Genomic DNA, 13,155 nt, shown 5'->3' on the forward strand with positions numbered 1-13,155 from the left:
TCATAGATGGAAGCATGCTATACCATCTGGATGCCGGAGAGACGTAACAGCAGTGAAGAACTCTCTTCGCGGCAAGTACCTGCACAAACTTCGACGGGTCTGGTCATCGGAACTGTCGGGAAAGAACAAAGTTGCTGCAACAAATATGCTTACCGTTTTAATCTTACTCTACTCGTTTAGAGTAGTGAAGTGGACTCGGGAGGATCTGTATCAACTCGACGTAAAGACCCGAAAACTGATGCATGTTTATAGGAGTTTGCATCTCAAATCGTCCGTCCCACGGTTATACTTCCCCCGACAACAGGGAGGCTGTGGACTTTTGAGTTTGGAGTGTTTACATGACAGAATGGTACTGGATATAGCCTGTAAAGTCATTAGGAGTTCGGCTCCCCTTCTCTGCATGGTCCGTGACCATGAGAGAGCAGGAATTGTAGCATTCCTCTTCAGGGCAGCTGCCTGAGCAGCTGATGAATTCAATTCAGTTTTCGACACTCAACGAGTTGACCACAACTCTGTCACCAAGTTGGAACCCGTTTAGCAACCTAGCACCTGACTTCTGCGGAAACACAAGGATAAGCCAATGCATGGTGTCTTCTTCAATTACATTGAAGATCTCGGCTTATCAAAGCGCCTGACTTTCGCTTTCCTCAGGAGCTGAAGTCGGAAACTGTGGGGTTCATCATGGTTTGCCAGGATAGTGTCTTCAACACCTTAGTCTATCGCAGTCGCGTGATGGGTATAGAGGTTCCTGACACAAGCTGCAGGGCCTGTCGCGAAGCGCTCGAGACCCTAATGCACTTGCTATCAGCATGTCTAGCATATGCGGTCTCGGCCTATATCCATCAATATAACGCAGCCCTAGGAGTGCTATATTACCATCTACGGCACTCTTACGGTATTGACGAGACACCGGTGTTGCCCTACGCTTCGGGGGATATTGAATCCGTTGTTGGGAACGAGAAGTGCTGAATTTATTGGGTCTACTCGTTCACCACCCTCAGGCTCATACAAGCTAATAAGCCTGATGTAGTCCTTCTCGACCATCAGAGCGAGACGATATTTGTTATGGAGTTTTCAGCTCCTGGCGAGACGAATATCGTCCGAAAAGAGAAGGAGACACGGATAAAATATCGAGATTTTCTCTTCGAACACCGCGGACTCTCTCCAGACCACTTTGTCAAGATGGTTGTTCTGATTATTGGAGTCCTTGGTGGAATGATGCCCTCTCTACTCTCGAATCTCAAAATCATACCGGCTTGCCGCACCAAGGCAGGAATATTAGTCATACGGATGCAGAAGGCTATCATTCTTGGCTCACTGCGCTTGCGCAGGGCACATGATTCACGGACTCAATGATCACTTACTTCACGATGTGGGGAGTGGTCATTGGTTGATAATGCTGGCGCGCCCTCCCGAATGTATCGGGGCTTCGGGTGATAGGGCCTGACCAGCGCACACTATGGTGGACAAAAAAAATAGAGTTTACGGCTGTGCCTAAATCTAGAAACCTGATTCAGTCCCCAGCGGAGCAAGCACAAAGTATATGCTCTGCTGTTTCGTCATTTTCCAAACAGAGGCGACACACACTGCCTTCCGACAGTCCGAGTTTCTGCATATGATGATTCAAATGACAGTGACCTGTAAGAAGGCCTGTTAGACATCATAGTTCATCCCTACTGTAGTCCAACAACTATTTAGTGTCAAGTTTCGAAGGATGAATAAACGCCTTGTAGTGAGCCAATCCTAGTAGATTCTGCCAGAAGTCAATAAATCTTCTAGCCATCCAGGTGTTCAATGTTTGTTTGGCACAGCCTAAAGCGATGCCAATGTCAGGTTCTGGTCCGATGAAGCTGCTTGCAGCACCTTTCTTTGCAAGGGAGTCAGCAGCCTCATTATCTTCCAGGTCAGTATGGCCAGGTACCATAGTACTCCTTAACCCAAAAATATCAGCATTTTGGTCATTTCCGAAAAAAACAATAGAAATTGTTCCATATTTCGAAAACGGTAACAGATAGATATGGGAAAATATCGGAAAAAGTTGTACAATTGTAGATTCCAAAAATAATATTATACAGTGTGACCCATTTAAGATGGAAGCACCCTTATAAAACTTACTTTTTTTAACCGATTGGAATGATTTTTTTTTGTTAGGTAGATATTCAAAAAGTCTATTAGGACACCAAATATCATGAATAAATCTCAATTTCCAGGGCCAACTAATCTTATTTTTCAAGGTCAAAAATCTAAAAAAATTACTAGCGATTTTTTTAGAAAAACTCTGACTACACCACTGGATTAGTGACATTTTCAAATGGGTAACATGTAAATTACGTTGAAATGCGTCAATCAATAAAAAAGTTATAAAGGAATTTGAAAAATATGCCGTTTAATCAACCCACCAATTCATGTTCAGGAATTTTATGAAAATTCTGTATACTCCACTGGATTCAGGATGTCTTGAAATATTACTGGTCACAGTTTCATCGAAATCGGTTCGGTAATAAAAAAGTTATAAAGGAATAAAATTTGAAAAATATGTTGTTCAATGGAATTTTAGCAACGTTCTTACTACACCAGTGGATTAGGGGCAATATTCAACAAAATATTATTTATTCAAATAAAATTCATGAAACGTTTATTCAATTTCCTTTCATAATGTATGTCGAACCATATCAATCAATCAGTTTATCACAACAAACTTTAGTGTCAATAATTTCAAATGAATCTACAACAAACTAACTGTAAGTACATTTTTCTAATTGCTACAAACTAGCGGAAAACAATCTTTTATTCACAATCGATGTAAAAATAGAAACCAAGAAGATACCGAATTGAAAAATAAATGAGTGCAATTCATTTTCTGGTGGCCTCCACCAAACTTCCATCCAATTCAATGCATTTATCATATCGCTTACGAATATTTTTTAAAGTATTCCTCAATTGTTGTGGAGTAATTGCATCGCAAGCTTGCTGAATTCTGGTGCACAGTTCCACTCGATTTCTTGGTCGTGATTTGTAAACCTTTTGTGTAACATAATCCCAAAGGAAAAATCGAGTGAAGTAAGGTCAGGCGATCTTGGTGGCCATCCAATTAATGTACTCCCCCTTCCTATCCAACGATTAGCGTAATTTTGATTCAGCCAACTCTTCACAATTCCCGCATTATGTATGGAACAACCATCTAACTGAAAATATAAATTTCTTTTTTCTGCAAGGGGAAGTTCATCTATTGCGTCCGAAAATTCATTCCTTAAAAATTGTAGGAAAATTGCGCCATTCATGTTGCCGTCGAAAAAGAATGGTCCAATTATCCTTTCATTCAATATTCCACACCAAACGTTCACTTTTTCTGAATACTGCCTTCTACAGTTTATCACCCAGTTAGGATTTTCAGTGGCCCAATAGCGAATATTTTGTGATGAAACCACTCCATTTGTTGTGAAACTAGCTTCATCACTAAATAAAATTTTCTTTAAAAATTGCCTGTCATTTAGATACTCGCCCTGGGCCCATAAGCAGAATTCCAATCGTTTTTCTTGATCACCTAGTTCCAGAGTATGTAAAAACTTTGGTTTAAATGGCCTCAATTTATTTTTCTTCAGACATCGCCTAACATTCTCCCTAGGTAAGTTTAAATCTAAGCTGGCATCCCTCAAACTACTATTTGGATTATTTCTGAAGTAATCTAATATAGTCTGGTTATTTTCGTTCCTTCTTCGTATATTGTTCTTTAAAATATATGTGGTTACTGCTCCAGTCCGATTGAAAACTTGGTTTATTTTATGCACCGTGCTGTTACTTATGGCTGGACGATTTGGGTGTCTTTCAATGAATATTCTAGTTACTTCTCTTTCACTCCGGTAATCATTACCGGAAAGACGTATAATTTCGATTTTTTCTTGAATTGACAATTGAGCCATTATCTGTTTTTATTTTGAAACACAAATTATTCAGTTCACTAATGGTGCGTAACAAAATGACAATTTAACAAAATGACAATTCATGCGCAAATAAATAGATGAGAAACTGTAAGTCCCTTATAACTTTTTTATTACTGAACAGATTTCGATGAAACTGTGACCAGTGATATTTCAAGACATCCTGAATCCAGTGGTGTATTCAGAATTTTCATAAAATTCCTGAACATGAATTGGTGGGTTGATTAAACGGCATATTTTTCAAATTTCATTCCTTTATAACTTTTTTATTGATTGACGCATTTCAACGTCATTTACATGTTACCCATTTGAAAATGTCACAAATCCAGTGGTGTAGTCAGAGTTTTTCTAAAAAAATCGCTAGTAATTTTTTTAGATTTTTGGCCTTGAAAAATAAGATTAGTTGGCCCTGGAAATTGAGATTTATTCATGATATTTGGTGTCCTAATAGACTTTTTGAATATCTACCTAACAAAAAAAAACATTCCAATCGGTTGAAAAATGTAAGTTTTATAAGGGTGCTTCCATCTTAAATGGGTCACACTGTATATAGGGTGTCCCTTTTGGAAAATCAAAGTTGCTACTACTTTCTAATAGAAGTGGCAACACCGCATTCTCTAAAATTTTGTCAGTTGGTGCGAATATGCTTCCATTGAATTTTCAAAGTGTTCAAAGTGTTCCCTAGAAACGTTTAATGTGCCATCCACCGTGAAGATCAACTTCAATAGCTGGTGTATTTCATCTCCTGAAGATACAATTTGATTGTTCATTGTTTACAATCAATTATTCACCACCCTCATCAGATCAAAGGTGAAGGGAGCCAGGCTTCAACCTGAATAAAATCAAGATGGAGTACGTCACCATCCTCCCGTTTGTCCTACAAACATGTATGTTTTCTTACATTATCGAAATGAATTTTAGTATTCACTTCTTCTTCCTGGAATTATGAAATTTCCTGAACTATCTCAAGGAATCTAATTTTTTCCAGTTAGCGAAACAGTTCGCAGAGACCCTTCGAGAATTATTCCATTACTACGTTTTACCAGCGATTGAGATGGTGCGAAATAATTTGAAGGAGATATTGACATCCGTCGATTCGGCATTGTTAATGACTTTCCTTCGTCTGATGGATTTTCGGCTGGGTCCTTTGGCTGGCAGGGATAACAAACCGCCGCCTGCCCCGCAATTCCTCGCCTTGATGAGTAAGTAGAGATGAGTTGATGTTCGAATAGATTATAGTCTTTACGGATTCCAAAACGAATTCGTTGATCCTCCTCCACTCCTGTTTTATTCAAGAATAAAATTATTATGAAACGTTGTTTTTCTAGTTTTTCGAATATGAAAAAAGTATTTTTATTATAATGATATCTCGATTGTTTCTGGAATAAAATCAATGAAAACTTTTCAGTTTGTATCATACTTTTGTTGAAAAGTTGATAGTGTCCATTGGTCAATGACAAGATATTCGAACTTTCATTGCCTTGAAAAATGTTGACATATTTCAAATCTATTAGAAAATAAATATTTAAATGAAGTATTGAAAAATACTGAGAAGTTATAATGGAGAAAGTAAATCAATTTAAAAAATATCTGCAACCCACGGGTGTTCTGTAAACTTTTTTTAACATTCCCACAGATAAAAATCTAAGGATTGAAATCGGGTGACCTCGGTGGCCAATTCCATGGTCCCAAGCACCTTCCTTAACCACCGATCGTCAAAATGTCTGAGTTCTGCGCTCACTTCTCTTGTACAATGTGCAGGAGCTCCACCTAGTTGATACCAACATTTTCGATATTTTTCGAGTGGCAGATTATCGACGAAGCTCTCTACAGTGTACTCAAATATTCAGGTAGCTTCTGGATATTAATAATTTCTCGTATATCGCGTGCCTCAACTTTTTGTCCTTCACCATGCAGAAGACATCAAAACTGAATATTTCTTGAAATCCGGCCTCTTTTGTGACGTAGGGATTTCCACTAGTCCAATAATGACAATTTTTTTCTATTGAAAATTCCTTCTCTCGAAAATTTCGATTCATCACTTCAAATGATGTACTTCAAAAAATGGATCTTTTTGAATGCATATCAACAACATTTCATAAAATTAAATTCTCTGTTGAGGATCTTGAGGCTTCATTGCTTGGATTTTGGTGAATTTATGAACATGCATTTTATGTTTTTGCGATATTCTTTAAACGATGAATATTTTATATACAAATCTTCTTCAGCATTTCTAACCGTAAAAAAAGTAAGACATTAATTTGATCGTCTACAGAAGTTACGGGTCAAGGCAATTCTCTTGATCGTTTCAAATTTGATCCAAATGAATTGAAATTGTTCTGAATTCGTATAAAGTTTTTGATGTTCATTTGCCGTAGATTCGGGTACCTTTTGTTGAACTTCCTACACGTCCTGCAGATTTTATCACAATATATGAGTAATGCGTCCGCGTTCTCATTCAGAGAAAAGCCATTCGCCTGATTGGAGATGTGAACAACACTTGCAACCTTGACAGTCTGAAACATCGAAGAAAGGTTGGAGATTTGTTTCTCTTCTATAAATACTTTCACAGGAAATGTTCAAGTGTCTTGTCACATTCGATTCCATTAAGAGCGGTACATATCAGAAATATGCGATGGAGTGTGGCTGCTCATTGTTTTGAGCTTCAACTCAGTACACCTCGAACTTCACTGTTCAAGAACTCTTTCATTTGGAGAACTGCGTTTACGTGGAATAAACTTCCTCTGAACGTTTTTCCAAATGGATCCAATCTCCAGCGATCCAAATCCAATGTGAATCACTACTTTCGCACAGGCACCGCTCTCAGAACGACTTCAGTATTTTTCTGTAATTCTTGTGTTTTGTCCTTGAAAAAATTTCATAATGAAGTGTTACTTGAATGATTCATGGGAGAGAAAGGTTTTGGTTTTTTACTTCTCCATCTTGATACAAACAATGTGGGAATCTTTCAAAGAAAAGAAGGAAATCATGAATTTCAAAAATTAACTAACTCTAAATAAAGTAGTGTAGATAATGGAATTGAATCAGATGTAATTGACAGAATTCTTCTTCTTCTTTTTCCGCTTAACTTTGGTCCCATCTAGCAGACGGCGCTATTATGACCAGTACTCTTTTTATTATAGTAAAAACTATAATGAAACTGTAATAAAAACTTTGTCCGGGGAGTGCAGAAGTATTGCTTCACGCAATACTGCACCCCATTTTTTTTTCTTCCAAATTATTAATATTTGATAGGCACATCTTTCTGCGGCGAACATATACATACATATAAAATTAACGTCTTCTTCATTAAAAGATTATCCGTTACTATCCTACTCCCACGTGGGCTTCCGGTCCACCCCGGCCTCCAACCGGCGTGAATGGGAGCACTATTTATTTATCACTCAAACGATGTTTATTAACATTTTTTTTAATTATTGCATGCACGTTATATAACGGCGGACTATTAACACTATTTTTTAATTATTGCATATACGTTACATAACGGCGGACATTCACAACATGAACTGAGTTCCATTCCCAACAATGGCGTCCGCTTACGTTCCTTGTGGACGGTCGTTATCGGCACGTCCGTCCACAACCATGTCAGAAACGAAACTTACACAGGATTCCTACACAATATAATTAATGCAAGAAGCCAATTTCATTTACATGAAACACTGCCATCCTCCCTGGTAGAAATCTTGATGTTTCGCCGTAAGACACTTATTAAGTACCAGATACGGATAGTATTATGAGAAAAAACACTCAATTCGTTAATCAAATTACGACTTTTTGTCACGAGATGTAAATTGAATATTTTTCCGTTATCTTAGGATCGTACTGTTATTTCTATCAGAAGTAACTACATCTCAAACCTCCCCTTCATTTGGTTGTGTAATGTGCAATTTTGAAGTAACATTGAACTATTTCTGACATTCACCTTTTCAACTTCTATTTATTTTATAGAGGGGCTACTAGTTCCTTGGGTCATCTTCTCCCTCATCTGGAGCATCGGTTGTACTTGTGATAATGACGGAAGAATAATTTTTGATAGATGGTTGAGAGAAAAAATGATGGCAGGAGACCATAGACCTATACCTCCTGTTGATGGCTTGGTTTACGACTACAGGTAAGTCAAGAAAAATATGACAACTATCTAATTCACATATGCCAAGGTGAACGGGGTATTGTAGAAGAAGAGAGACATTTTATTTAGCATCAAGATGTAATAGAAGTTCTAATATTACTTTCTGTTAGAATACGATATCGATGGGTTGGTTACCGTCATTGACTACTCACCACATTGGTCATTGGTTCAAATCCGACTCCTCCCAACCAGCTGAGTGGTTATATTCTGACATGTATAGAAAATGCTTCCGATGTTTTTGAATTTCCAGAAATATTTCCTGAACTACTGAGTTTGTGAATACATTTAAGAATAAACTGAAATGTCGCTTATTTTTCCACATCTACAGCCATTTTTGAGACTGAGAATTGATTTCTGTTTCACATTATTCGATTATTTTCTATAAACTGAAAACTAAAAGTACCTAATCATCCATCCCATGGAACTTGTTGAGGTCAGCAAATAGGCACTCCAGTTTTTTCGTGTGACATTTTGGGTCGTATAATATTTTTCTAATTTACTGTAATATTTATAATGAACCATTTCAAAATTTTCCAAAAATATCTATAGAGGGAAGTATTTTCATAGTAACACATCTTTCTTGTGCCAGTATTCGGCCAGAGTAGGCGTGTTTGCATAGTGAAAGTTAAGTGAAGTGACTACCTGAACCCGAAGGATTTCCTCGTATTGTCTACCGGAGTGAGAAGTCCCTGATTCTCCGAATCAAACTCTTTCCATAGAGGCAGCAGAGACTAATCCAACGGATTAGTTCTCATAGGCAGCAATCCCAAGTCAGGCATTACTACCAATCCAAGAAAAACGAAGACCATCTCAGAACCAATAATACACAAGGTAGTACAATTCTTTTTTCATAATGGCGAGACAAACTCGCAATCAAAAAAAGACTCAGATTCCATTTACAAACCCATGTCCAAGCTCCTCACCTGAGCACGAACCAACTACGACTCCCCAACAAACCTCGACCTATGTAGCGATTCCAAACCTCCAAAACATTTTCAATATTAGAAAAATCCCTGATGACCTGGCAAGTCAAAGGGCCCTTTTTACTCTTCTAAACTCCACCGAATTTCTCCGTGGACAAATCACAGAGCTGAAGGAACTTCAAGGATGATATGCAACATGAATGATGAGCAGTAATAACTCCGATGCCATCAACACGCTAACAACACCTTGGACTTCCCGTGTAGGACCCAGAAGGATACCTAGGAAGAAGCTCCCGTTTCTCCCAGCAAGACTCCTGGGAGAAATGGAAGATCCGCCGGAGTAGATTCAGGATATCCTAGAGAAATAACCACCGTGGAATTAGACAGCGGACAGCTACGTCCTGGAAGAGGCTAAAATCTGAAGCCATTTACCCCTTTAGGCCTTACAACCTGTACCCAAATTCTAATGAGCACTGCAATTGACACGGACCACTCCAAAGGTACAACGGAAAACAAGAGGAACACATGACAACATAATACAACACAATATTAGACATCATTACACATTACACACACACAATCCACTAACCCTGAAGAGGCATATACCTATAGCAGGGCCCCACACAAAATACACTATCACAAATATTTTGTAATTTTATCCAAAAGATTGAATAAACATTTTTGACTTGCCTTTGTCTTATTAACAATTCGTCTTTGCATATATTTGTATTGGACCGTTTTTGTCTGGTCCAAATTAGCGAAGGTTTTAGTAGTGAGAAAGTTATCGACGTGCTTGAAAAGATGTTAGTCGGTTGGTGAGAGGTATGGGGAGTATGTAGAGTGAGGCAGAACTTTGACGCTCAATTCGTTCAATTTTCGGACGAGCGTTGTCCTGGAACAGGATCGGACCTCTTCTGTTGAACAGAGTCGGCTGCTGCTGATGTAATTTTCAGTATATTTCGTCGATTTTCTCACAATAGACTCTGCTGTGATGGTTTGGCCCGGTCGCAGAAAGTCATAGTGAATCACACCAGTTGGTGACCACTATACAGTAACTATGTTTTTCGTGGTGCGTTTCCGCCTTTGAGGTAGGTACCTGCGTGTCCAACCACTGTCATGAACGTCTCCTGTTGTATAGGATCCACTTTTCATCACACGTGATTATCCGATCCACAAGAGGATCGTTTTGGTTGCACAGTCCTCAAAACGTGACAATTACTATTACAATGACAATTAGCATGACAATTACAACTAGTTGTCGATATGACGATCGACGACTAGTTCTTCCGCCATCCCACACACCATATGTGATGAGCCAGTCTCCACCAGGGTCCTCAATTTCACATCCTGGATTGGTCGACCATTCCGACCTACGTCGAACAGTGCGTTCATTAACACTATCATTACCAAATACCTGGTTGATTTTTCACGCTGTTTCGGCAGCTCTTTGGTTCAATTTGAATTCGTGTAGAAAATTGATGGAAAATCGCTAACATCATATAGCGAAATATTCAAGTTTGAAAAAAAAATGTACAGGATCAATGTTTAGAGTATGAAATTCTCTATCAATCATTATGCACACCGACACAGTATCTCTGTATCTGTAGAGTAGGGAGGGTGTGCGTAAGCCCACAACACTTAGGCCACACGTGACCCATTGTACATCCTCCCGAGGAGTTGTCCTCCTGGGTCATCGTCCATCCTGTCCTTTCCACGAAGGTGAACAGGTCACTGGGAGACATCTCTTTTATATCGGCAGGTGTAGGCCAAGACTCGCCGAACACACACTCTCTTATTGACTCCGGACACTCGCATTGGACATGCCTGACAGTCTCATTTTCCTGTTCACACATCCTGCATAGAGGTGTGTCCACTAGCCCCATATTATGGATGTGTTGCCTTAGTTGACAGTGGCCAGTCAGAAATCCTACTGTTAAGCATAGGTTTTTCCTGGTCATCGCCAGATATTTCTTTGGCGCCAGCTTTCCAGGGTCGCCCAAGGTGATCCTGGCAAGATTGCATCCTTTGATTCCATCCCATCTCTTTAAGGATTGAACATGGGTGTAACATTTGGCTAGTTCCGTAATTGTCGAAGTCATCAGGCCGTAGATGCCACTGGGTCCTGAAATTCTTAGTCCAGCCGCTTTCTTGACTAAAGAGTCGGCAATGCGATAACCTTTACTCCTGTCGTGCCCACGACACAGTAGAATGAATATTACCTGAGATATGAAGCTACAAAAACACATGACATCAAAACGGACAGAACTCCTCAAATAATATAATATATTTTCCAAACAGATTTTGATTTTGTATTTTCCTATTACAAACAGCCAATGTTTCTTGTTGAATCAATGTTGAGTTAACGTTCTTAGTCGAGTTCCTAAATCGATGGGCCCAGCGATTGATCCGATGGATTCACCTTTCGGTCCAATACAAACATTAGTGCGTTTCTATTGGTTGAAGCAATCCATCATAAATTTTCTAATAAATCTAATAATTTTTCGTAAACTGGAGCAATACATTGAGTATTATCAGTCCCACTGATGGACTATTCATTAAATGATCCTACGGATAAAAATGAAATACTGCGTTATTGAGATAGATTGTTCAAACTCACTAGTTTCCTATATGGGAAAAGCGAGGGTCTCATATATTTTCATTTGCAAATAAGTGAAGATATACGAGTGAGAGTTGTTCGATAATTGAAACGAATACTCTGTGTCAATCTTTAGGACTCAAACTACCTTACTTGCAAAATAAAATAATAATGAATTTGTGAAATGATCAGTTTGTTGAGTCATATCGGTATACAAAATTTGTTGATTATGCTGTGTGAAAAGTCTTTGATCATCAGTGAAAGATAGACGGTCACATCTGTCATATTCAAAGCAAAAAGTGAAGAGAATCGTTACCACCATTGCCTGGAAATCGAAAGAAAAGAATCAATTTTCTAACTAGACCAATACTTATCCGTTAAAATGGCAATGAATAAGTAATCACTTTTACCTGGGTAATAGGGTTGTATTGGGAACTGGTCTCGAGTCTAAATACAGCTTTCTGCTAGGGATATCCTTCAAACTGTTTTCTCTGCATTCACTATCAGGAAATTTATTTCACGCCAATTTATGAATTCCTCTGCTGAGTTGTGCAATATTTTTTCTATGTCTTCAGGTTCAGGGCTATCTGAATCAGTTGCCAATTGCAGAATCTGAACTGATATGGTCAGGTAAATCGTTTTTAAATAAAGATAAAATAAGCAGACTCAGAGTAGACCCCTGAGGAACTCCCATGTCCATCTCATAATATTCAGATTTATGCTCTCCCATTTGAACTGATATCTTTCTGAAGCGCATGTATGACATCAACCATGTCAAGAAATTTTCAGGAAAACCAAGAGAAGACAATACAATATCAAATGCTTTCGATAAGTCGAAGAAAAGTTCTCCCACATATTCCATTCCATCTAGCCAGATGAGAGTGCGATTCCTACATTTTTTTTCTGGTGGATATTTCCGTAGAAGTGGTACTGCTCTACCTCATTCTTGAAATAGATTATAAAACTGAAATCTACAGTCTCTTGATGTTTTTATATGAATGTGGACCAACCTCAATCCACTATTATTCCTGTTTTGTTTATGTTTATTGTTGTATGTATTTCACTTTATTCATATGTTAATAAGTATCCTTCACATTTTTCAATTGTACCTGGTTTCTATCTGGTTTTAATACGTATAAGATCAAACAAAAGACTGTTCGAAAAAGTACCTTTGTCGCTGTTCATAGAACAGCGGTGGATGTAGGTTGGTCCACATATATATAAAAACAGTAACATATTGTAGATTTTAGTATTCGTGATCTCCTGATGATTAATTGATTGATGTAGCCGTTACTACGTAGTAGGAAATCAACATTAAAAAAGAGAAATGAAACTTTCTATGTTTTTTACCACTTTTATTCGTAACTATCATTACTACAGTTTCGTCCCATATGGACATTTTCAAACTAATACAATAAAACCAGTTTTATTGTATTATGAAATGAGAAATTGAAATTTCTGTGTTTTTTACCACTTTTAATTGTAACTAACGTTACTGCAGTTTCGTCCCATATGGAAATTTTCAAACTAATACAATAAAACCAGTTT

The 13,155-nt window shown here is 38.2% G+C and overlaps 1 protein-coding gene across 3 annotated transcripts in view; it reads left to right on the forward strand.

The window, feature by feature from the left end:
* The window catches only part of LOC111506098 (dynein axonemal heavy chain 1), a 290,072-nt gene that overhangs the window by 149,848 nt on the left and 127,069 nt on the right, over positions 1-13,155 (forward strand). For all 3 annotated transcript variants that reach the window (XM_074181742.1, XM_074181740.1, XM_074181741.1), the window contains exons 28-29: positions 4,927-5,140; positions 7,908-8,070. In XM_074181742.1, coding sequence (XP_074037843.1) covers positions 4,927-5,140; positions 7,908-8,070 — 377 coding nt within the window. The remainder of the gene's footprint in view (positions 1-4,926; positions 5,141-7,907; positions 8,071-13,155) is intronic.

Source organism: Leptinotarsa decemlineata, unplaced genomic scaffold, assembly GCF_025532065.1.
Source record: "Leptinotarsa decemlineata unplaced genomic scaffold, Ldec_3_MD MMD2_tig00026314_RagTag_RagTag, whole genome shotgun sequence".
Classification (NCBI taxonomy): Eukaryota; Metazoa; Arthropoda; class Insecta; order Coleoptera; family Chrysomelidae; genus Leptinotarsa; species Leptinotarsa decemlineata.